This window comes from Anomaloglossus baeobatrachus, chromosome 6 (assembly GCF_048569485.1).
Source record: "Anomaloglossus baeobatrachus isolate aAnoBae1 chromosome 6, aAnoBae1.hap1, whole genome shotgun sequence".
In the NCBI taxonomy this organism is placed as follows: domain Eukaryota; kingdom Metazoa; phylum Chordata; class Amphibia; order Anura; family Aromobatidae; genus Anomaloglossus; species Anomaloglossus baeobatrachus.
Genome location: NC_134358.1, coordinates 120217374 through 120243179, shown reverse-complemented (window position 1 = coordinate 120243179; position 25806 = coordinate 120217374). Strand labels below are relative to the sequence as shown.

The 25806-nt window shown below is 50.5% G+C and overlaps 1 protein-coding gene across 3 annotated transcripts in view; it reads right to left on the bottom strand.

Moving 5' to 3' along the window:
- The window catches only part of PPP1R42 (protein phosphatase 1 regulatory subunit 42), an 85632-nt gene extending 62596 nt beyond the window's left edge, over nt 1-23036 (bottom strand). Inside the window, exons 1-5 of one of the 3 annotated variants that reach the window (XM_075316322.1) lie at nt 22951-23036; nt 13010-13209; nt 3687-3853; nt 3126-3264; nt 2902-3018 (exon numbers count right to left, since the gene is read on the bottom strand). In XM_075316322.1, coding sequence (XP_075172437.1) covers nt 2902-3018; nt 3126-3264; nt 3687-3853; nt 13010-13141 — 555 coding nt within the window. In that variant the 5' untranslated portion in view covers nt 13142-13209; nt 22951-23036. Of the gene's footprint in view, nt 1-2901; nt 3019-3125; nt 3265-3686; nt 3854-13009; nt 13210-22851; nt 22912-22950 lie in introns of those variants that run through there. The other 2 variants (XM_075316324.1, XM_075316323.1) reach the window with 2 other exon arrangements.
- Between the last annotated feature and the right edge of the window lie 2770 nt (nt 23037-25806).

Here is a 25806-nt window from a genome sequence, read left to right as displayed (position 1 = left end):
AACTAGCCACCATTGTAGGGAGTCGACTGTCCTGGGCTGGAGTATAATGATCCTGTCCAGATGTCCCACATGATTTGCTTGGTTCTTCAGGATGTTCAATTGAAGGACTCTGGTATGTGCCTGGGCCCAAAGGACTGCTGGGATGGTTGATGTAAGGGAGACCAGGAGGGACATTGCTCTTCTGAGCGACATCCTCTGAGTTTTCATCGCCTGTACTACCTGGATCTGGAAATTCACTATCTTGGATTCTGGGAGGAGACATTCCTGAATCTAAAATGAGACCTAGGAAAAGCTGGATCTTATCTGGACCTAGCCTTGATTTTTCCCAGTTTAGGAACTATCCCAAAGCCGCTAGAGAGCAACACACCTCTTCCAGAAGCTGTTCGCAGTGGTGGGCAGACTTGCCGACAATCAGGAAGGTGAGCTGAAACCTCTGCTATTATCTTTGTGAATATTCTTGGTGCCACCGCGAGACTGAATGGGAGGGCTGCGTACTAGAAATGTTCGATCTTTCCCTCTACATATAGGGCTACTCTAAGGAATTTCTGAAATTTCATGCTTATCGAGACATGATAATATACATCCTTCAGATCCACCACCACCATGTGACAGTCTGGAAGTAGATGTTTCACTGTGGATCTCATTGATTCCATTTTGAAGCGCTCTACGGCTAAATAGGTGTTGAGTGCTTTCAAGTTGATTATGGTGCGATATGTGCAGTCCGGTTTTCTTAGCAAAAAAAAGTGTCGAATAAAAACCTACTACTTTCTCCTGAGTGGGAACTTTTAACAGCACCTTCTTCTGTACCAGACTCTGAACCTCTAACTCTAATGTGGGCGTCACACGGTACGATATATCTGGCGATATGTCATCGGGGGTCACGTCGTTAGTGACGCACATCCGGCATCGTCAGAGATATCGTACCGTGTGACACCTATGAACGAGCAGAAATACTCACCTTCTCGTTCATCGTTGACACGTCGTTCATTTTCATAATCTCATTCCTCCTTCTGTGCTCCGGTTGTTTGTCACTCCCGTGGCAGCACACATCTCTCCGTGTGACACCCCGGGAGCGAGGAACACAGCTTACCTGCGTCCCGCCGCCAATGCGGAAGGAAGGAGGTGGGCGGGATGTTTACGTCCCGCTCATCTCCGCCCCTCCGCTTCTATTGGCCGGCTGCCGTGTGATGTCGCTGTGACGCCGAACTTCCCTCCCCCTTCAGGAAGAGGATGTTCGCCGCCCACAGCGACGTCGCCCGGGAGGTTAGTGCGTGTGACAGGGGGTTAACGACTTTGTGCGCCACGGGCAACTAATTGCCCGTGACGCACAAACAACGGGGGTGGGTGCGATCGCTTATGCTATCGCACAATTTATCGTCCCGTGTGACGCCCGCAAAAGGCAATCTGTTCCCTTGGTGAAGATCTTAGAGGTGTTATCACAAATTTTTGAGGAGGCAATTTTCAGAACGTAAGTCTGAGGCCGGATCTTATAAGGCCTTGGATCCATTTGTTGGAGGATATCCTTTCCCAGGACAGAAGGAAACGAGAAAGCCTCCCCCAGACCTAGGGGAATGAGTCACTTAGGGGATCTTTTGCCATCCTTAGTGGAACCTTTAAATCTGAATCCCTTCCCTGGTTTTCTTCTGTCAGACCAATTACTCCGACCACTAATGGAAGTTCTTCTGTCAAACCTACTTTTCCGAAAGGTCCTCTTAAAGGACCGAAAGGGTGTGCTTGGAAATCCTTTTTTCTTATCCCCTGCTTTTTCTAAAATCTTATCAAGAAGCGGTCCGAACAGGTATTCCCCCTGGCGCAGGATAGTACAAAGTTTTGATCTGGTTTGAATATTCCCCAGGCAACACTTAAGCCAGAGTGCTCTTCTGGCAGCATTAGATAAGGCTGATGACTTAAGGGTACTTCTCTCATAGCGAGATCGCTGCTGAGTCACAGGTTTTGTGACGTACTAGTGACCTCATCAGAGATCTCACTGTGTGTGACACTAAGCAGCGACCTGGCCCCTGCTGTGAAATCGCTGATCGTTACACACTTTTCAGGTTCATTTTTTGGTCGTCGAACTCCCGCAGGGCAGGACGCATCGCTGTGTTTGACGCTTATGTGACAGGGTCCCAATGACCACTGAGATCATTATACAGGTCGCTACTGCGACTTCTATCATTACTGCGTCGTTGGTAAGGTCTGACTGTGTGACATCTCACCAGCGACCTCCCAGCGATCCTGACCAGGTCAAATCGCTGGTACGTTGTTTCGTGTGACGGTACCCTTAGCTGCCAGCCTAGCTGAGTCTGTGTAAGCGTCTGCTAAGAACTCTGCTACTCCACATAGTAAAGAGAAGGGAGGAAATAATAGACTCCCTAGAGGATCCTTCTTTAAGTTGATCTTTGAGTTGGTCAATCCAGACCGCTAGGGACCGTGTTGTCCAGGTAGCTGCAATGGCCGGTCTTAAAGCTCCAGCTGAAGATTCCCAAATATTCTTAAGAAATTGGTCCGCTCTCCTGTCTAAAGGGTCCTGTAAGGATCCTATATCCTCAAAAGATAGAGAAAACTTCTTTGATGTCCTGGTAATAGCGACATCCAGCTTAGGAGTCTTGGCCCAGAAGTAACAGGCGGCATCCTCAAAGGGGTATTTTCGTTTGAAGGCTGCCGGGATGGAGCTTCTCTTATCCGGCTTCTTCCATTCCCCCCATTCTTGGAGGTTCCTCATTCAAGGACAGGAAACCAACTGATGTGGAGAGAAGTGCCGCCCCTTTTTGTCCTGAAGGTTTCCTGTCCTTGATGGGCGGATCCCCTCTCTCGTGATGCCGTCATGGATGCTGGAAAAATCAATGTTTTGACTGACAATAGGTCAGTATCGACTTGCTTGAACAACTGTAAAAGACATACCTTGATATCATTAAGGTGATTGTCCACAGACAAAAGTTGGGTTATGTTTTCCAAAACTTCAAGTTCTCTTAGTTCGTCAATGTTATTATTGCTGATATTCAGTACAGATAGAGACTTCTGGGAAAAATACGGAAAAGCAAAAACACAGTTAAGTTAAATTACTTCTGGAGCGCCAATACACTATTAATGTCCGGGCGAACAACATATACTATACTGATACTAACAGACAAGGAATGAAGTGTCCTTGGATCAAACAGCAACTTCTCTCCGGGAGGAATCTTCTGACTTTCAATATGGAGTTCTCTCAATTCCCCAAGTCCTTCCAGTCCTTCAATGACAGTGAGATAATTTCCTCCTAAATACCTGTGGACAAAAGAGCAATAACTGCACATGCAAAAAAAATGGACAAGTTTATAGAGTAAAGCATTCTTGCTCCATATTTCTAACTACAAATGGAGAAATGATGGACCGTCGCTAGTCACAACAGTGTGAATGTTGCCCACTTGGAATAGGATGGCCTTACTATACAAAGTGTAGGTCATGGATGTGTAATGTGGAAATAGAACACAACCCTGAATATCTCAACTTACTTTTCAGAATTTTCCTTTAAAAAAAAAAAAATTCTAAGTATTGAACGTCCGCGCTTTCAATATAGTCACAGATTTAGGGTATAGTAACATACAGTGTTTTTTCATAACATTTTCTTTCAAAACACAGTACAAACACATGAAAATGTCAGGTGATTTATGATAAAGAAATATCAGACACCAAAGGATGGAACTTACAGTTTTTCGAGTCGTTTCAGACCGCTCAGACTTTCTATGCAGGAGATGCTGTTATTCTGGAGGTACAGGTGCGTTAGGTTTGTTAGGAATCCCAGACTCCTTATTTCCCTAATGTTATTGTCATAAAGGTATAAGACTGTCAGATTTTTGCACGCAGACAGGTCATCCTGAGGAGATAAAGGATATAAATAATAATAACTATCAAAAGATTTTAGGTATATAATGAATCCTCAATATCTCATATCACCTATACACTGTGGTTATCTGCTCCCTGGTGCATGACACTGAATCACTTTTATCAATTTTTTGTGACCATTAAGTTAAAGTTCAGATTTATTAATATACTAGAAGGTGGCCCGATTCTAACTCATCGGGTATTCTAGAATTTATTGTGTAGTTAATGTATGATTTTTGTTATATATATATATATAGATGTTGTTGTGTGTAGTTACCAAGTGTTTGTGTAGGGCACTGTAAATGTTCTGGGTGTTGTCTGGGTGTGGGGGTGTGAGAGCGGTGTTGTTTGTGTGTTTCGTTGTGTGTGTTCCGTTGTTTGTGGAGCGCTGTGTGTCTGCAGTGTTGTCTGTGTGTGGTGCTGTGTGTGTTGCGCAGTTTATGTGCGTGTGGGTGTGGGGTGCGTGTGTGTGTGTTTTGGGGGGAGGTATATTTTGTGCAATGTGTGTGTGTTGCGCGGTATGTGCATATATTTGTGTGTGCCACGGTGTTTGTGTGTTGTGTGTGTGCAGCGTTGTCTGTGTGTGGGTGTCTGTGTAGGGGGGTGTTTGTGGTTCCCAGTGTGTGTGGTGTGTTGTGCGGTGCGTGTGTGTGTGTTTAGGGGGGAGGTGTGCACCCCCCATCGTGCTCCATCCCCCATGCTGCACACCCCCATCGTCCTCCATCCCCCATTCTGGGCACCCCCCATCGTGCTCCATCCCCCCCATGCTGCACCCCCCATCGTGCTCCATCCCCCATGCTGCGCATCCCATCGTGCTCCATCCCCCATGCTGCGAACCCCCCATCGTGTTTCATCCCCCCATTCTGGGCACCCCCCATCGTGCTCCATCCCCCATGCTGCACCCCCCATCGTGCACCATCTCCCATGCTGCGAACCCCCCATCGTGTTTCATCCCCCCATTCTGGGCACCCCCCATCATGCTGCACCCCCCCCATCGTGCTGCATCCCCCATGCTTCACCCCCCATCGTGCTCCATCCCCCATGCTGCAAACCCCTGAGAGGAGTATAATGGGAGGAGTTGTCCTGGGGGGAGGTGTACAGGTGCCCAACGTGTGCGGGGGGCGTGGCCTAGCGGCACAGTGCGGGGGCGTGGCCTAGCGGCATAGTGGGGGCGTGGCCTAGCGGCATAGTGGGGGTGTGGCCTAGCGGCATAGTGGGGGCGTGGCCTAGTGCCATAGTGTGAGGGGGCGTGGCCTAGCATCATAGTGTGAGGGGCGTGGCATAGCGCCATAGTGTGAGGGGCGTGGCCTAGCGCCATAGTGTGAGGGGGCGTGACCTAGCACCAGTGTGAGGGGGCGTGGCCTAGCACCATAGTGTGAGGGGGCGTGGCCTAGTGGGATCGTGAGGGGCGTGGCCTAGCTGCATAGTGTGAGGGTGTGTGGCCTAGCGGTATAGTGAGGGGGCGTGGCCTAGCAGCATAGTGTCAGGGGGCGTGGCCTAGTGGCAGTGTGAGGGGCGTGGCCTAGCGGCAGTATGAGGGGCGTGGCCTAGCGGCATCGTGAGGGGGCGTGGCCTAGCTGCATAGTGTGAGTGGCGTGGCCTAGCGGCATATTGTGAGGGGCGTGGCCTAGCGGTATAGTGAGGGGCGTGGCCTAGCGCCAGTGTGAGGGGGCGTGGCCTAGCGGCATAGTGAGAGGGGCGTGGCCTGGCGGCATAGTGTGAGGGCGTGGCCTAGAGGCACAGTGTGAGGGGCGTGGCCTAGTGACATAGTATGTGGGGGCGTGGCCTAGCGACATAGTATGAGGGGGCATGGCCTAGCGGCACCGCGTGTTGGGCGTGGCCTAGCGGCATAGTGCGGGGGCGTGGCCTAGCGGCATAGTGTGAGGGGCGTGGCCTAGCTGTACCGCGTGAGGGGCGTAGCCTAGCGACACCTCGTGAGGGGGCGTGGCCTAGCGGTACCGCGTGAGGGGCGTAGCCTAGCGACACCGCGTGCGGGGGCGTGGCCTAGCGGCACCGCGTGAGGGGCGTGGCCTGACCAAACGGCCAATCCATGCGGGGGGCGGGGCCAGGCCGAGCCCAGCGGCCAATCCGTGGGGGGGGCGGGGCCAGGCCGAGCCCAGCGGCCAATCCGACGGTTGTCACTGTAAGGACACAATTTTGGAGCAAGACAGACAGAATAAGGCAATTATATATATAGATTTAGTATTGGTTCTCAGTCAAAAGTGGCTCAATGTGTATTATATTGATTTGTTAAAATTTACAAAATAAGTACCGTACATATTACAAATTCAACATCAATAAGGAAACACTAATAATGATAATTCTGTCCCCTCTGCACACTTGTCCCTTCTGTCACACTTCTCTCCTTTCTGCCACACTTCTCTCCTCTCTGCCACACTTCTCTCCTCTATATACACCTCTGTCCCTTCTGCACACTTCTGTCCCTCCTGCCAAACTTCTGCCACATTTCTGTCCTCTATATACACTTTTGTCACTTCTGTCCACTCTGCTCACTTCTGCCACACGTCTGTCCCTTCTGCCACATTTCTGTCCTCTATATACACTTTTGTCCCTTCTGCCACACTTCGGCCCCCCCACCCACGTCTTCAATTCCTTTTTATAAATTTGGAAAAATCTTGTTTTCTTCCTAATGAATGGTAGTTTTCATTTATATAATTTTGGGATACATATGTCTTTTTAGTTTCCAAAATGTTTAATTGAAATTTGTATCTTTTAACCACAAATATAAGGTTCAATGCAGAATGATTTCCCCACACAGGGGATGGGGGATCACAAGTATTAAGGTCTATATTGTGACATTCAAATAAGTGCAAATGAAAAAGAAAATAAAAAAAGTAAGGGGTGGGGGGAAGAAGGAGGAGGATCTTTATCAAGGAAGAACACCCTGGCAATTAGTATATTTGTACACTGTTCAACATCATAATCTGGGGCGAATTAAACCTCTTATATCAATCAATAAGCAGAGGATACTCCGTGTATAACATTATAGAATGTCTTATCAATAATCAGGTTTAATTAAGAACAATTTAGAGATAACAGTTAACATGTTACGCTTATATATGTATCACTCATGGGGATACACTTAGGGCTAGGACACACGGCGAGTAAAATAAGCAGAGTAGAATGCGATAAAAAAAATAGATGGAGTGACAGAGGGAGCAATTCTCCCTGTGTCAAACTTCTCATATATTGCAGTCACTATTGTAAGGTGTTAAAGCGGTTGCCTCAAGGGTAGGACATAACTTCCCATTCTGAGGTCAGCCGCTGGGATTCCCACTGATCCTGACAATTGGGACTCTGAAGAGCCCCATGTGAATAGCGCAGTGGTTGGTCCTACGCACCTCTACTCTATATATTCTTCAAGGGACCGCCGGAGATATCCGAGAGCTACACTTAGCTGGTCTTCAGTACTTCCATAAGAAAGAATGAGGCAGCAATGCACATGATCATCTCCTCTTCATTCCCCTGAGCTCGTAAAATCACTGCTTTTCTGGATTGATGAGGGTCCCAGCAGTCGGAAAGTTATCCCCTATCCTATCGATATCCTATGGATAGGGGATAAATTCCAAATTTGAAGCATCCTCTTTAACTGAGCCGCTGCAAACATTGACAGCAATCATTCCATTCCCTGCTGCGGTGTAGGTTTTAGCAGCGGGGAGTGAGTACTGTCAGATGTGGAGAGTCTTGGGACCACGATCACCTCCTGTTATGTGCCATTATAACATGAAAAGACGGCATTGTAACGGGAAGCGGTTAACTACCATGGTGGTTTTAATTACTGTGTATATACATAGCTGTTGTCAACTTAGGGGCACTTTGCACACTACGACATCGCAGCTGCGATGTCGGTGGGGTCAAATCGAAAGTGATGCACATCCGGCGTCGCAGGCGATATAGTGTGTAAATCCTTTTTGATACGATTAAGGAGCGCAAAAACGTCCAAATCGTATCATCGGTGTAGCGTCGGTAATTTCCATAATTTCGGAATGACCGATGTTACGATGTTGTTCCTCGTTCCCCTGCGGCAGCACACATCGCTGTGTGTGAAGCCGCAGGAGCGAGGAACATCGCCTTACCTGCGTCCTGCAGCTCACGCCGGCTATGCGGAAAGACGGAGGTGGGCGGGATGTTTACATCCCGCTCAGCTCCGCCCCTCCGCTTCTATAGGCCGCCTGCCGTGTGACGTCGCTGTGACGCCGCACGACCCGCCTCCTTAATAAGGAGGCGGGTCGCCGGCCAGAGCGACGTCGCAGGGCAGGCGAGTCCATGTGAAGCTGCCGTAGCGATAATGTTCGCTACGGCAGCTATCACCATGATATCGCAGCTGCGACGGGGGCGGGGACTATCGCGCTCGGCATCGCAAGCATCGGCTTGCGATGTCGTAGTGTGCAAAGTGCCCCTTAGACCGTACAAAAAAGGCTTTTGTGATGCAGATATGAAGGTCGCCTTGGAATTTATAATAGAGTATATCTGATGTAATATCCCTAAGGAACATGAAGAACAAGGAAGAGACAAGATGTTGAACAGACATTTACCAACAACTGATCAAAATGCAGTATTATGTAATTCTAGAGGATTATATTTGTGTGTGATGATTTACATTATATCAGACAAGTACATTATAGTCCCAGTATAACTAGAGCATTATATTCTATGTGGTCTCTCCAAGAAAGGATAAATGTCATTAACAAAGAATTCAGACAGTCTCTTAAGACAATACCTACCATAATTAACGTGTGTAAAATCCAAACCTAACAGGAAAAAGTATCCTGACAGAGGTGAACGAGCGAAGGTGAACGCACCAATTACCCCATAAACTGGTGTTCAGCTTTTTGGAACAGCATGAAATGTGAACACGTCACTGTAATGTGATGTGAAAGGGAGCAAAAGTTGATGCATCGAGGGAACGCAAGTCTGAACGAGCTACACAAGTGACACTGCCCTCACACATGCGGCCGCACACATATACCCTGTGCGTGGCTTCCTTCTTACTGTATAATGGATACATTTATGCTGATGACAAACGCCTCTTTCATTGTAATAAAAATCTACAAGCCCTGGACAGCCGCTGCTGGGACTCAGGCTTCACAGGCGCGGAGGAGCGATTAAAGTAAAGGGCCCAATTCATTATTGTATGTGCGCTTTTTTTGTCTAGTTTTTGGTGTTCATTTACGCCTTAATCTTCTTTTAATTTGAGCCTTTTTTTAAGTCTAGTTTGCCTGTTTGGGTTTTTTATATATATATATATATATATATATATTTGTTTTGTTTTTTCTTTATGTTTGCTATTGTGGACAAGGTTTTGGCTTTGACCAGATTCAGCATTTTTAGTGTAAATGTCCTCCCCGCAGTGTTTTTAAGTACTCATGTAATTGTGCAATTTTGGCGACATTTCATGAAACGTGTGACTGTTTGCATTAAAAAGTTGCAAGAAGCTTGAAAAGACAAAATTAGAAGATCATTTTTAACTCCGTACACAATTCATGAACTCTGAGCCCCATTTTGAAGAATTTGAAGAAAAAACATCAAAACAAAGAAAAGTGACAAAAAACGCAACTGATGAATCAGAGGCCATACATAGTGCCATATTAATGCTACTTGGCATAAATTATTAGTATATTGCTTACTATCCTGTTATCTGTCTACTTACTGCAGGGTTTGCATTAGAGAGACTGAGGTATGACAATGTAAGCCCAAATCTCCTGTAATGATCAGCACTCAGTCACAAAAAAGGCTAAAAGCCAATAGGACCCCAATTCAAGAAGCCATTTTTAGTCCTATGTGAACAGACCAGACGTGTGAATGGAAGCGTCACCAACAGTACAAATATGAAAGAAAATTGTGCGACTACTGGACACAACTCAAGTAGAGTTTCAAGCATGACCAACTGCACATCTGGCTTTACCCTAAGGGCTCATTAGCACATTGCGTAATTACATGCATTTACGCTGCGTATAGCACTGCAGCGTAAATGCATGCGTCCTGCGTCCCCTGCACAATCTATGAAGATTGTGCATGAGACGTGCGCACGATGCTTTTTTGAACGCAGCGATTTGGGTGCTAAAATTTTGACCCAAATCCGTGCGTTCATAAAAGCAGCATGTCAATTATTTGTGCGTTCTGGATGCAGCTCCCACTCTGTCTATGGTGGAGGCAGGAGCCATAGCGCATGAAATCGGCTTTTTTTAACAAAAAAAACTGCATTAATTATGCAGTGTTTCTGCAGGGATTTGAAGCGCACATGTGCTGTCAAATCGCTGCAGAATATTCAGCAGTTACGTGCGCATGAGCCCTAACGCTTCATGCCCACATCAGGGTTTACAGTGTTTTCGACATAGCATGTTTTCTCTGCGTCCAAAACGCTGCATTGTACAGTACAAGCACAGTGGATGTCATTTCTAGAAATCCCACGCCCACTGTGCTTGTTTTTCCTGCAGCAAAAACTGACCTGCGGTGCGGCTTCCCGAGCCACAGCATGTCAATTCTGTGTTGCGGAGAGGCAAGTGGTTTCCACAGGGAGAGCACAGCGAGAGACCGCAACTGCCCGAGCCTGGATCGTGGGCACAAGCGGCTGTCGTCTCCTGTGGAGGCGACTCGTGGCCCCGCAGGTCAGGACCTGCCACGACCAGGACGCAGCGGGTCCAGATCATGTGCACATACCCTTATAGTGATCAAATAGTTAGCAGTTATTGCACCACTATTACCTCAGATCTGCATACAAAGGTCACATTATCTTAGCTTTCTTAAGGAAAATAAAAAATAAAATGCGCGGAATAGTACATCCCTGACCAACCTGGCCAAGCAGCTGCTGCAGCATCGACAACTGCCCGATTGCTTTCCGAAGTCTCTTAGAAAAAGAGAGATTCGCACACGCATGGCCACCTCTCTATCCCACCTCTCTATCCCACCTCTCCAGCCACTCTTTGCCTCGATGAAGCAACAACCCGGGTGGGTCAGAATTTTGAGAAAACGCGATTTTGACTCAGGAGTTGGTGCCAAGGAGTTGGGACCTGTATCTCCAAGACATTTATTGTGTATTCTGTGGATATTTCAGAAATCTCAAAGCTAAGATAGTGCCATTTTTAATCACGTTAACATTATCGCTGTTCAAAACCAAGTGAAATTGAAAATCAAGACGGCTCACTGCTGAGAAAAGTAGTATAAAGCTTTCCTTTAGACCTTCCTCCCTTAAGGATCTACCCCAGACTTAAAGGGGTTGTCAGGTCTAAATGTACAAAAATCCTGACACTGTATGCACTGTACGCTGTGTAGATTCGCCGGTTTCAGAGCTGGGAATGGTGATCACGTGGGCACTTGTATGTCATATGCAGACTACCGACCAGAATCCAACTAGAGGGGTGTGCCATAGCTCAATGCAAGTGTATGGAGCGAGGCCACTGGCCTCTAGTCCCCTTTAAGTCATTAACCCCTTCACGGCATGGCCTATTTCTGTTTTTGTTTTTTCCTCCCCTTTTTCCAAGAGCCATAACTTTTTTATTTTTCTGTAAATATGCCCGTACGAGGGCTTGTTTTTTGCGGCACAAGTTGTACTTTTGAATGACACCATTCATTTTACCTTATAGTGTACTGGAAAATGGGGAAAAAAATTCCAAGTGCGGTGAAACTGGAAAAAAATCGTTTTTGGGGTTATATACCATGTTCTCTATATGGTAAAACTACCTTGGCAGTATCATTCACCTGGTCAGTACGAGTTGGTAGATAACAAACATTTATTGTTTTGGGGGTTTTTTTTCAAGTTAAGTAGTGAAACAAAAATCAGAAATTTGTCACCCCAAAGATGGCGCTTTTGGTGCTAATTTCTAAGACGCGTAGCGGTCTCATTTTTCAGGATCTGGGGCTCAGTGACGGCTTATTTTATGCGCCAAGGGCTAATGTTTTTACTCATTCCATTTTGGGGTAGATACAATGTTTTGATGGCCTCTTATTGTATCTTATTGTATTGTTGCAGAGGCCAAAAAAATGTAATTCTAGCATTCTGATTTTTTCTAATTGGATTAATTTATTCTATTATTTTGATAGATCAGACATTTCTGAATGCAGCGATACCAAATTTTTTACTGTTTTTACTACAGCAGCTGCAATCATCATATCGCTTGTGCTATAGATAGCAGTGAATCAGCATTGTTCTGTACAGCAGAAATCACAATCTCTCAGCCGACCCCTGGATGTAATGACAACCCATTAACACCGCACGATCAAATCACGGGAGCACCGATCGCAGCAAGGAATGATGGGCTCTCCGCCGGCACGTTTTAAATCCCGCTGTCAGAGATTGACAGTGGGATTTAACTAGTTAACCGTTCTGATCCACCCACAGCTGTTAGGCTAGGTTCACATTTCCGTCGTTTTGCATCAGTCACAATCTGCCGCTCTAATAAACAACGCAATCCGTTTGGCGGATTCCGTTATTTCCCATAGACTTATATGAGCGGCGGATTGTGACTGATGCCCTTGCGTTGCATCCTCCGCCCGACTGATCAGTCGTGGAACGACTGACCCTCGGGCGGCAGGAACGCAGAGTGTAACGTTTTTTGAGCAGCGAAATTCTTAGGATTTCACTGCGTATGCTCTCTCTTGGCGGCCAAACGATCAGCTGATCACCCGGCGGCCGGCTGCTGTGAGCGATCAGCTGATCACCCGGCGACCGGCTGCTGTGAGCGATCAGCTGATCACCCGTCGGCTGGCTTCTGTGAGCTATCAGCTGATCTCCCGGCCACTGGCTTCTGTGAGTGATCAGCTGATCTCCCGACCGCTGGCTTTTGAGAGCGATCAGCTGATCTCCCAGCCGCTGGCTTTTGAGAGCGATCAGCTGATCTCCTGGCCGCCGGCTAAAGAGAGCGATTAGCTAATCGTTCACAATAGCTGGCCGCCGGGAGATCAGCTGATCGCTCTCAAAAGCCAGCGGCTGGGAGATCAGCTGATCGCTCTCAAAAGCCGGCTATTGTGAACGATCAGCTGATCGCTCTCTCGCTCTCGTTTTACAACGGAATCCGCTTTCTATTTCCAATTATTGTCATCCGCTGTACAACGCATCAGTCACAAGCTAGCTAGCTAGATAGATAGATAGATAGATAGATAGATAGATAGATAGATTTCTGGTACTTACAAGACAATCTATATGTTTATTAGAAAAATTCAGGTGAGTCACTCGCTTCAGACACTGAGTGATGGTTTCATCTTTCCTGTTGCGGAGGTGATTATTCGTCCGTGCGATGAGCTCAACTGTCAGACGCACCATAATTACTTAGTAGAACCAAAAGCCTTGGAAATTGTGTATGTTGCTAAGATAACTGGTTCATCATTACCCTGAAGAGAAAAGAGAAAACAAAGCCATATTTTCTACTGCAGATTTTCATTCTATCCCTGATCTATACACGTCCCCCCGAATCATGTCAATACTAACTCTCACAAGGAATAGTTCACAACATAAAATCGATGTAAAGTTTATCTGACATTTAGTGACGTATTCTTCAATATCAGAGGGACATGAATTGACCAGACGGCTCTGACAGTGAAAGTCATGATAATGGATGTGCTCCGTCCAGAGACAACACGTAAAATATGTAGCTGGAAACTGGCAGGATCACAATCTGCGGAGAGTACTGAAGTCTCTCTATTTATTAAATAGTGCTAATTAATAATTATTCCTAAATTAATTTAATAAAAAAAAAAAATGGCGAAAAAATTGGGATTAGGCCAAAATAATCATGACTCAAACACAGTGTATACAGAGCTGTACTCCAGTGTAACCACAGGCACCTACCGGGGGATGGGTGCTACGCCTTGTCTTCACGTAAAAATAACTATCACTGGGACCAAGTGTGAGGGCAGGACGGGCACCTGGTAACTGGATGTCCCTTAGTATGACCAGGAGGCAATGCATTTAACATGGCGCCATTCACACTTCCGACTTTCACATTTCAGTTTTTTGCTTAATTTCATGCAAAGCACACAGAGACATTCGAGTCCATGGCTGTCTGCACCTATTATTTGTTCTGAGCACAAGTTTCTACAGTTAGGTCCAGAAATATTTGGACATTGACGAATCTTTGTGATTTGGGTTTTGCATGCCGCTACTGTTTATTTAAAATGAAACTGAGATGCAATGTAGACTTTCAGGTTTAATTAACCCCCTCCTCCCCAGGCTGTTTACCCTTCATGCCCAGGCCATTTTTTACAATTCGGACCAGTGTCATTTTGGAACGCTTCATCATAATTGGAACGCTTCAATGGATCCCGGTGATTCTATGACTGTTTTTTCGTGACATATTGTACTTCATGTAAGTGGTAAATTTAGGATGATATTTTTTGCATTTATTTGTGAAAATATTGGAAATTTGTAGAAAATTTTGAAAACTTCGCTAGCCCTTAAAGGGAACCACCCATCAGGATTTTCATATATAAAGTAAAGCCAGTGCTATACTGGCGCTAGGATGCTGAATGCAACCATAACTTTTGTTCTGATATTGGATGTTTTATTTCAGAAATATGTGCAAGTAAAGTTCTAGCAATGCACTGCTGTTTGATTGACAGGTGCAACAGGAAGGGAATATGTGGGTTGGGTCTTGCTATCTATTCCTGCCCCTGTCTGTCTGCGCCAGAATTAATATTTGAAAGTGACAGGGTGAGGAAGGTGAAGCAAGCAGACAGGGGCGGGAATAGACAGCAAGACCCAACCCACATAATCCCTTCCTGTTGCACCTGTCAATCAAATAGCAGTGCATTGCTGGAACTTTACTTGCACATATTTCTGAAATAAAACATCCAATCTCTTAACAAAAGATATGATTACATTCAGCATCCTAGCCCTGGCTTTACTTTATATATGAAAATCCTGCTGGGTGGTTCCCTTTAAACCAGAGAGTTCTGTCACACAAAATAGTTACTAAATAACATTTCCCATGTTAAATGTCTACTTTACATCAGTGCAATTTTTGAAACATAATTTTTTGTCAGGAAATTAGAAGGGGTCAAAGTTTATCAGCAATTTCTCATTTTTTCCAACAAAATGTACAAAACAATTATTTAGGGACTACATCACATTTGAAGAGACTTTGAGAGGCATAGGTGACAGAAAATACCCAGAAGTGACCCCATTCTGAAAACTGCACCCCTCATACTGCTCAAAACCAAATTCAGGAAAGTTATTAACCCTTCAGGAGCTTCACAGGAACTAAACCAATGTAGAAGGAAAAAATGAAAATTTTACTTTTTCCCACAAAAATGTTACTTTAGCCATAAAATTTTGCATTTTCACAAGGGTAATAGGAGAAAGTGCACCATAATATTTATTGTGCTATTTCTCCTGAGCACACCGATACCCCATGCGTGGTGAAAATCTACTTTTGAGGCACAGTGCAAAGTGAAGGAAAAGAGCGCCATGATCAGACCAGCCTACATGTGCGAGGAATAATGAGGCCTCACCGTGCAAGCCCACAGGTACATATATGACCAAGGACATAGAGGTACGTCCTTGATCGAAAGGGGTTAAAGTTGACAGTGTCGGGCTGCCTGGCACTGTATGTCCAGGTGGCACAGTGTCCGGCTATCTGGCACTGTCTGTACAGGTGGCACAGTGTCCGGCTATCTGGCACTGTGTGTACAGGTGGCACAGTGTCCGGCTATCTGGCACTGTGTGTACAGGTGGCACAGTGTCCGGCTATCTGGCACTGTGTGTACAGGTGGCACAGTGTCCGGCTATCTGGCACTGTGTGTACAGGTGGCACAGTGTCCGGCTATCTGGCACTGTGTGTACAGGTGGCACAGTGTCCGGCTATCTGGCACTGTGTATACAGGAGGCACAGTGTCCGGCTATCTGGCACTGTCTGTACAAGTGGCACAGTGTCCGGCTATCTGGCACTGTCTGTACAGGTGGCACAGTGTCCGGCTATCTGGCACTGTCTGTACAGGTGGCAGTGTCCGGCTATCTGGCACTGTCTGTACAGGTGGCACAGTGTCCGGCTATCTGGCACTGTGTGTACAGGTGGCACAGTGTCCGGCTATCTGGCACTGTCTGTACAGGTGGCACAGTGTCCGGCTATCTGGCACTGTGTGTACAGGTGGCACAGAGTCCGGCTATCTGGCACTGTCTGTACAGGTGGCACAACAGTGTCCGGCTATCTGGCACTGTGTGTACAGGTGGCACAGTGTCCGGCTATCTGGCACTGTGTGTACAGGTGGCACAGTGTCCGGCTATCTGGCACTGTCTGTACAGGTGGCACAGTGTCCGGCTATCTAGCACTGTGTGTACAGGTGGCACAGTGTCCGGCTATCTGGCACTGTCTGTACAGGTGGCACAGTGTCCGGCTATCTGGCACTGTGTGTACAGGTGGCACAGTGTCCGGCTATCTAGCACTGTGTGTACAGGTGGCACAGTGTCCAGCTATCTGGCACTGTGTGTACAGGGGGCACAGTGTCCGGCTATCTGGCACTGTCTGTACAGGTGGCACAGTGTCCGGCTATCTGGCACTGTGTGTACAAGGTGGCACAGTGTCCGGCCATCTGGCACTGTCTGTACAGGTGGCACAGTGTCCGGCTATCTAGCACTGTGTGTACAGGTGGCAGTGTCCGGCTATCTGGCACTGTCTGTACAGGTGGCAGTGTCCGGCTATCTGGCACTGTGTGTACAGGTGGCACAGTGTCCGGCTATCTGGCACTGTGTGTACAGGTGGCACACTGTCCGGCTATCTGGCACTGTGTGTACAGGTGGCACAGTGTTCGGCTATCTAGCACTGAGTGTACAGGTGGCACAGAGTCCGGCTATCTGGCACTGTGTACAGGTGGCACAGAGTCCGGCTATCTGGCACTGTGTGTACAGGTGGCACAGAGTCCGGCTATCTGGCACTGTGTGTACAGGTGGCACAGTGTCCGGCTATCTGGCACTGTGTGTACAGGTGGCACAGTGTCCGGCTATTTAGCACTGTGTGTACAGGTGGCAGTGTCCGGCTATCTGGCACTGTGTGTACAGGTGGCACAGAGTCCGGCTATCTGGCACTGTGTGTACAGGTGGCACAGAGTCCGGCTATCTGGCACTGTCTGTACAGGTGGCAGTGTCCGGCTATCTGGCACTGTCTGTACAGGTGGCAGTGTCCGGCTATCTGGCACTGTCTGTACAGGTGGCACAGTGTCCGGCTATCTAGCACTGTGTGTACAGGTGGCACAGTGTCCGGCTATCTAGCACTGTGTGTACAGGTGGCACAGTGTCCGGCTATCTAGCACTGTGTGTACAGGTGGCACAGTGTCCGGCTATCTAGCACTGTGTGTACAGGTGGCACAGTGTCCGGCTACCTGGCACTGTGTGTACAGGTGGCACAGTGTCCGGCTATCTGGCACTGTCTGTACAGGTGGCACAGTGTCCGGCTATCTGGCACTGTGTGTACAGGTGGCACAGTGTCCGGCTATCTGGCACTGTGTGTACAGGTGGCACAGTGTCCGGCTATCTGGCACTGTGTGTACAGGTGGCACAGTGTCCGGCTATCTGGCACTGTGTGTACAGGTGGCACAGTGTCCGGCTATCTAGCACTGTCTGTACAGGTGGCACAGTGTCCGGCTATCTGGCACTGTCTGTACAGGTGGCAGTGTCCGGCTATCTGGCACTGTGTGTACAGGTGGCACAGTGTCCGGCTATCTGGCACTGTGTGTACAGGTGGCACACTGTCCGGCTATCTGGCACTGTGTGTACAGGTGGCACAGTGTCCGGCTATCTGGCACTGTGTGTACAGGGGGCACAGTGTCCGGCTATCTGGCACTGTGTGTACAGGGGGCACAGTGTCCGGCTATCTAGCACTGTCTGTACAGGTGGCACAGTGTCCGGCTATCTGGCACTGTGTGTACAGGGGGCACAGTGTCCGGCTATCTGGCACTGTGTGTACAGGGGGCACAGTGTCCGGCTATCTAGCACTGTCTGTACAGGTGGCACAACAGTGTCCGGCTATCTGGCACTGTGTGTACAGGAGGCACAGTGTCCGGCTATCTGGCACTGTCTGTACAGGTGGCACAGTGTCCGGCTATCTGGCACTGTGTGTACAGGTGGCACAGTGTCCGGCTATCTAGCACTGTGTGTACAGGTGGCACAGTGTCCGGCTATCTGGCACTGTCTGTACAGGTGGCACAGTGTCCGGCTATCTGGCACTGTCTGTACAGGTGGCACAGTGTCCGGCTATCTGGCACAGACTGTACAGGTGGCACAGAGTCCGGCTATCTGGCACAGACTGTACAGGTGGCACAGAGTCCGGCTATCTGGCACTGTCTGTACAGGTGGCACAGTGTCCGGCTATCTGGCACTGTGTGTACAGGTGGCACAGTGTCCGGCTATCTGGCACTGTCTGTACAGGTGGCACTGTCCGGCTATCTGGCACTGTGTGTACAGGTGGCACAGTGTCCGGCTATCTGGCACTGTGTGTACAGGTGGCACAGAGTCCGGCTATCTGGCACTGTCTGTACAGGTGGCACAGTGTCCGGCTATCTAGCACTGTGTGTACAGGTGGCACAGTGTCCGGCTATCTGGCACTGTCTGTACAGGTGGCACAGTGTCCGGCTATCTGGCACTGTCTGTACAGGTGGCACAGTGTCTGGCTATCTGGCACTGTGTGTACAGGTGGCACAGTGTCCGGCTATCTAGCACTGTGTGTACAGGTGGCACAGTGTCCGGCTATCTGGCACTGTGTGTACAGGGGGCACAGTGTCCGGCTATCTGGCACTGTCTGTACAGGTGGCACAGTGTCCGGCTATCTGGCACTGTGTGTACAGGTGGCACAGTGTCCGGCCATCTGGCACTGTCTGTACAGGTGGCACAGTGTCCGGCTATCTAGCACTGTGTGTACAGGTGGCAGTGTCCGGCTATCTGGCACTGTCTGTACAGGTGGCAGTGTCCGGCTATCTGGCACTGTGTGTACAGGTGGCACAGTGTCCGGCTATCTGGCACTGTGTGTACAGGTGGCACAGTGTCCGGCTATCTGGCACTGTCTGTACAGGTGGCACAGTGTTCGGCTATCTAGCACTGTGTGTACAGGTGGCACAGAGTCCGGCTATCTGGCACTGTGTACAGGTGGCACAGAGTCCGGCTATCTGGCACTGTGTGTACTGGTGGCACAGTGTCCGGCTATCTGGCACTGTGTGTACAGGTGGCACAGTGTCCGGCTATCTAGCACTGTCTGTACAGGTGGCACAGTGTCCGGCTATCTAGCACTGTGTGTACAGGTGGCAGTGTCCGGCTATCTGGCACTGTGTGTACAGGTGGCACAGAGTCCGGCTATCTGGCACTGTCTGTACAGGTGGCACAGTGTCCGGCTATCTGGCACTGTCTGTACAGGTGGCAGTGTCCGGCTATCTGGCACTGTCTGTACAGGTGGCACAGTGTCCGGCTATCTAGCACTGTGTGTACAGGTGGCAGTGTCCGGCTATCTGGCACTGTCTGTACAGGTGGCAGTGTCCGGCTATCTGGCACTGTGTGTACAGGTGGCACAGTGTCCGGCTATCTGGCACTGTGTGTACAGGTGGCACAGTGTCCGGCTATCTGGCACTGTCTGTACAGGTGGCAGTGTCCGGCTATCTGGCACTGTGTGTACAGGTGGCACAGAGTCCGGCTATCTGGCACTGTCTGTACAGGTGGCACAGTGTCCGGCTATCTGGCACTGTCTGTACAGGTGGCAGTGTCCGGCTATCTGGCACTGTCTGTACAGGTGGCACAGTGTCCGGCTATCTAGCACTGTGTGTACAGGTAGCACAGTGTCCGGCTACCTGGCACTGTGTGTACAGGTGGCACAGTGTCCGGCTATCTGGCACTGTGTGTACAGGTGGCACAGTGTCCGGCTATCTGGCACTGTCTGTACAGGTGTCACAGTGTCCGGCTATCTAGCACTGTGTGTACAGGTGGCAGTGTCCGGCTATCTGGCACTGTCTGTACAGGTGGCACAGTGTCCGGCTATCTGGCACTGTGTGTACAGGTGGCACAGTGTCCGGCTATCTAGCACTGTCTGTACAGATGGCAGTGTCCGGCTATCTGGCACTGTGTGTACAGGTGGCACAGTGTCCGGCTATCTGGCACTGTGTGTACAGGTGGCACAGTGTCCGGCTATCTGGCACTGTGTGTACAGGTGGCAGTGTCCGGCTATCTGGCACTGTCTGTACATGTGGCAGTGTCCGGCTATCTGGCACTGTGTGTACAGGTGGCAGTGTCCGGCTATCTGGCACTGTCTGTACAGGTGGCACAGTGTCCGGCTATCTAGCACTGTGTGTACAGGTGGCACAGTGTCCGGCTATCTGGCACTGTGTGTACAGGTGGCACAGTGTCCGGCTATCTGGCACTGTGTGTACAGGTGGCACAGTGTCCGGCTATCTGGCACTGTCTGTACAGGTGGCAGTGTCCGGCTATCTGGCACTGTCTGTACAGGTGGCAGTGTCCGGCTATCTGGCACTGTGTGTACAGGTGGCACAGTGTCCGGCTATCTGGCACTGTCTGTACAGGTGGCACAGTGTCCGGCTATCTAGCACTGTGTGTACAGGTGGCACAGTGTCCGGCTATCTGGCACTGTGTGTACAGGTGGCACAGTGTCCGGCTATCTGGCACTGTCTGTACAGGTGGCACAGTGTCCGGCTATCTGGCACTGTCTGTACAGGTGGCACAGTGTCCGGCTATCTGGCACTGTCTGTACAGGTGGCACAGTGTCCGGCTATCTGGCACTGTCTGTACAGGTGGCACAGTGTCCGGCTATCTGGCACTGTCTGTACAGGTGGCACAGTGTCCGGCTATCTGGCACTGTCTGTACAGGTGGCACAGTGTCCGGCTATCTGGCACTGTCTGTACAGGTGGCACAGTGTCCGGCTATCTGGCACTGTCTGTACAGGTGGCACAGTGTCCGGCTATCTGGCACTGTGTGTACAGGTGGCACAGTGTCCGGCTATCTAGCACTGTGTGTACAGGTGGCAGTGTCCGGCTATCTGGCACTGTCTGTACAGGTGGCACAGTGTCCGGCTATCTGGCACTGTGTGTACAGGTGGCACAGTGTCCGGCTATCTGGCACTGTGTGTACAGGTGGCACAGTGTCCGGCTATCTAGCACTGTCTGTACAGATGGCAGTGTCCGGCTATCTGGCACTGTGTGTACAGGTGGCACAGTGTCCGGCTATCTGGCACTGTGTGTACAGGTGGCACAGTGTCCGGCTATCTGGCACTGTGTGTACAGGTGGCAGTGTCCGGCTATCTGGCACTGTCTGTACAGGTGGCAGTGTCCGGCTATCTGGCACTGTGTGTACAGGTGGCAGTGTCCGGCTATCTGGCACTGTCTGTACAGGTGGCACAGTGTCCGGCTATCTAGCACTGTGTGTACAGGTGGCACAGTGTCCGGCTATCTGGCACTGTGTGTACAGGTGGCACAGTGTCCGGCTATCTGGCACTGTGTGTACAGGTGGCAGTGTCCGGCTATCTGGCACTGTCTGTACAGGTGGCAGTGTCCGGCTATCTGGCACTGTGTGTACAGGTGGCACAGTGTCCGGCTATCTGGCACTGTCTGTACAGGTGGCACAGTGTCCGGCTATCTAGCACTGTGTGTACAGGTGGCACAGTGTCCGGCTATCTGGCACTGTGTGTACAGGTGGCACAGTGTCCGGCTATCTGGCACTGTCTGTACAGGTGGCACAGTGTCCGGCTATCTGGCACTGGCTGTACAGGTGGCACAGTGTCCGGCTATCTGGCACTGTCTGTACAGGTGGCACAGTGTCCGGCTATCTGGCACTGTCTGTACAGGTGGCACAGTGTCCGGCTATCTGGCACTGTCTGTACAGGTGGCACAGTGTCCGGCTATCTGGCACTGTCTGTACAGGTGGCACAGTGTCCGGCTATCTGGCACTGTCTGTACAGGTGGCACAGTGTCCGGCTATCTAGCACTGTGTGTACAGGTGGCACAGTGTCCGGCTATCTAGCACTGTGTGTACAGGTGGCACAGTGTCCGGCTATCTGGCACTGTGTGTACAGGTGGCACAGTGTCCGGCTATCTGGCACTGTCTGTACAGGTGGCACAGTGTCCGGCTATCTGGCACTGTGTGTACAGGTGGCACAGTGTCCGGCTATCTAGCACTGTGTGTACAGGTGGCACAGTGTCCGGCTATCTAGCACTGTGTGTACAGGTGGCACAGTGTCCGGCTATCTGGCACTGTGTGTACAGGTGGCACAGTGTCCGGCTATCTGGCACTGTGTGTACAGGTGGCACAGTGTCCGGCTATCTGGCACTGTGTGTACAGGTGGCACAGTGTCCGGCTATCTGGCACTGTCTGTACAGGTGGCACAGTGTCCGGCTATCTGGCACTGTATGTACAGGTGGCACAGTGTCCGGCTATCTGGCACTGTGTGTACAGGTGGCACAGTGTCCGGCTATCTGGCACTGTCTGTACAGGTGGCACAGTGTCCGGCTATCTGGCACTGTATGTACAGGTGGCACAGTGTCCGGCTATCTGGCACTGTGTGTACAGGTGGCACAGTGTCCGGCTATCTGGCACTGTGTGTACAGGTGGCACAGTGTCCGGCTATCTGGCACTGTGTGTACAGGTGGCACAGTGTCCGGCTATCTGGCACTGTGTGTACAGGTGGCACAGTGTCCGGCTATCTGGCACTGTGTGTACAGGTGGCACAGTGTCCGGCTATCTGGCACTGTGTGTACAGGTGGCACAGTGTCCGGCTATCTAGCACTGTGTGTACAGGTGGCACAGTGTCCGGCTATCTGGCACTGTGTGTACAGGGGGCACAGTGTCCGGCTATCTGGCACTGTCTGTACAGGTGGCACAGTGTCCGGCTATCTGGCACTGTGTGTACAGGGGGCACAGTGTCCGGCTATCTAGCACTGTGTGTACAGGGGGCACAGTGTCCGGCTATCTAGCACTGTGTGTACAGGGGGCACAGAGTCCGGCTATCTGGCACTGTGTGTACAGGTGGCACAGTGTCGGCTCCCGGCCGTACCCAGCTGAGCTCTCCGTCCAGTCTGACCCCGCAGGTGATGGGGCAGCCGGTACATGCGGTACACGCGGAGACGACGTATGATAACGTGCCGTCACTCACCGGCCGCAGTTCCTCAGCTCCCGGCCCGCTGAACACCATGCGCTCTGTGTACACAGCACGGACCAGCGTGCGTTACTATGGAGACGATAACCGCGCATGCGCACTCAGCCATCCCCTGCTGCGCGCAGACTGCTATTTACCGAGCATCCCGTTTGCGAACCGCACATTCACCCGACTTGCTGTTACTTGTGGTGCTATTTGCTGATTTCACTATTGTTTTTTGGCACAAGTCCCAGCAGCTGTAGGTGGAAAGCCGCCTGGTATTAAATCAGGAGGCTCTTCTCAGCTCTTGTGCTCCCTTTGCTGCACATTTTCTACAAAATCCACAAAACAATTCCTATGAGCGGTTATTGAAATGAATGATAATATCAGCTCCAAAAAGGTGCATTTCCACAAGAGCAATCACCACATGGGGATATAAATATAAAGCGTAAAAGAAAAGATGATATCCACACGGCGACCATTGCTCAACAAACCCGTAAAATACTGTGCAATCTCCGTGTGGAAAATCTGTGAGCGAAATCTGCACCAAGTATCCAAAGTGTAAACCAAAGGAGCGTATCATCAGTCCGCGGACCCACAGAGCGCAAAACGGCAGCACGCGGGCACAATATTCCCAGAGGAGAGTATCATCAGTCCGCGGACCCACAGAGCGCAAAACGGCAGCATGCGAGCACATTATACCCAGAGGAGTGTATCATCAGTCCGCGGACCCACAGAGCGCAAAACGGCAGCACGCGGGCACATTATACCCAGAGGAGTGTATCATCAGTCCGCGGACCCACAGAGCGCAAAACGGCAGCACGCGGGCACATTATACCCAGAGGAGTGTATCATCAGTCCGCGGACCCACAGAGCGCAAAACGGCAGCACACGGGCACATTATACCCAGAGGAGTGTATCATCAGTCTGCGGACCCACAGAGCGCAAAACGGCAGCACACGGGCACATTATACCCAGAGGAGTGTATCATCAGTCCGCGGACCCACAGAGCGCAAAACGGCAGCACACGGGCACATTATACCCAGAGGAGAGTATCATCAGTCCGCGGACCCACAGAGCGCAAAACGGCAGCACACAGGCACATTATACCCAGAGAAGTGTATCATCAGTCCGCGGACCCACAGAGCGCAAAACGGCAGCACACGGGCACATTATACCCAGAGAAGTGTATCATCAGTCCGCGGACCCACAGAGCGCAAAACGGCAGCACACGAGCACATTATACCAGAGGAGCGTATCATCAGTCCGCGGACCCACAGAGCGCAAAACGGCAGCACGCGGGCACATTATACCCAGAGAAGTGTATCATCAGTCCGCGGACCCACAGAGCGCAAAACGGCAGCACACAGGCACATTATACCAGAGGAGCGTATCATCAGTCCACGGACCCACAGAGCGCAAAACGGCAGCACGCGGGCACATTATACCCAGAGGAGCGTATCATCAGTCCACGGACCCACAGAGCGCAAAACGGCAGCACGCAGGCACATTATACCCAGAGGTGAGTATCATTAGTTTGCGGACCCACAGAGCACGAAACGGCAGTGTAGCGCCCTGGAGAACCAGGTATAGGCACATATAGGCCCCCGCATAACACCAATCCCACAAAGGATTACAGCAGCCGACCTGAAATCCTAGCCACCCCCCTCAGGGAAGGACGGACACACCAGTGGGCGGGACCAGGCGGTAGGGAATGCCCACCTAGGGGTATGGAGAGCCCAGGGCGGGAAAACAAGAGAGGAGTTTTAGAGTTTGAAGGAGAAGGTCAGGCTAACTGACAGGCGTCAGGGTAGTGGCCCAGACGTCCCGGCTAGGTGGCAGACGGTGGCCACAGTCCGGCAGGAGACGGGAAGATGGCTCGGTAGATCCGAAGTGAACCGGGACAGGGTAGGAGCCCGCCGGTACCAACACCGGAGACCCGGTACCGCCCCGCTCTCAGCAGCCGAGCTGCTCGGATCCGGACCTTCTGTGGGTGGCTAGAGGGTCTCCGGACCTGGGGGTCTCGCGGTCAATTCGATCAAAAAGGGGGTTATGGTGGTGGATGTAGGACGTATATATGTACGGGCTGAGCCGTACTAAGTTCGTGACATCACCCACGGTGTGTGGTGAGGTTGGACACCACCTCTGCAGTTACGGGGCACCCGGGGGAGATGTTATGCAGCAAGTTGTTAACCCCTCTGTGGGCAGGGATGGTGGCCCCGGGACCCGTTGGGGTTTGTGGTGCAGGGAGATGGGCGACCGCAGGGTGCTGATGTACTCACTATTGAAGGAAACACACGAGTCTCTGGTAAACCATAGTGATGGTGGTCGGTGCCCGCAGCCAGCTGCGTTCTGGTTCCCCCACCCGACTGGTGGTCTCTGTCTTTCTCCTGCACCTTTTGTGAAATGGTGGACTGCCTGTGCTTGCAACTTCAGGAGTTCGCTCCTGGCTGGATGGGCCTAAGGATCCCTTGCCCGCAGATGCTGGCCCGTGGGATCTCTGAGCCCTGGCGGTGGCCTTCTATCCCCCTCGGTGGGCTGTTGTCTTCTAATAGTGACTTTGGGTGGGACAGGACCTCTAGTCCTGGCCTCAATCGGTAAATTAACCGGTTCCAGTCGCTTCTGGTCCCGGCTTCAGGGTCCGAGTACCCCCCTGTGTGCTCCGGTTTCCGAGTCAGTTCCCCGGGTCGGTACCGGCGGGCCACTACCCTGTCCCGGTCCACTTCGGTTCCACCGAGCCATCTTCCCAACTCCTGCAGACAGACACTGCCTTCTGCCTCCTAGCCAATGGCACCAGGGCTCCTACCCTGGCGCCGTTCAATTTGGGTTCTTCGCCTCTTCTGGAGCTGCACACAGCTCCAGCCCACACTCCTC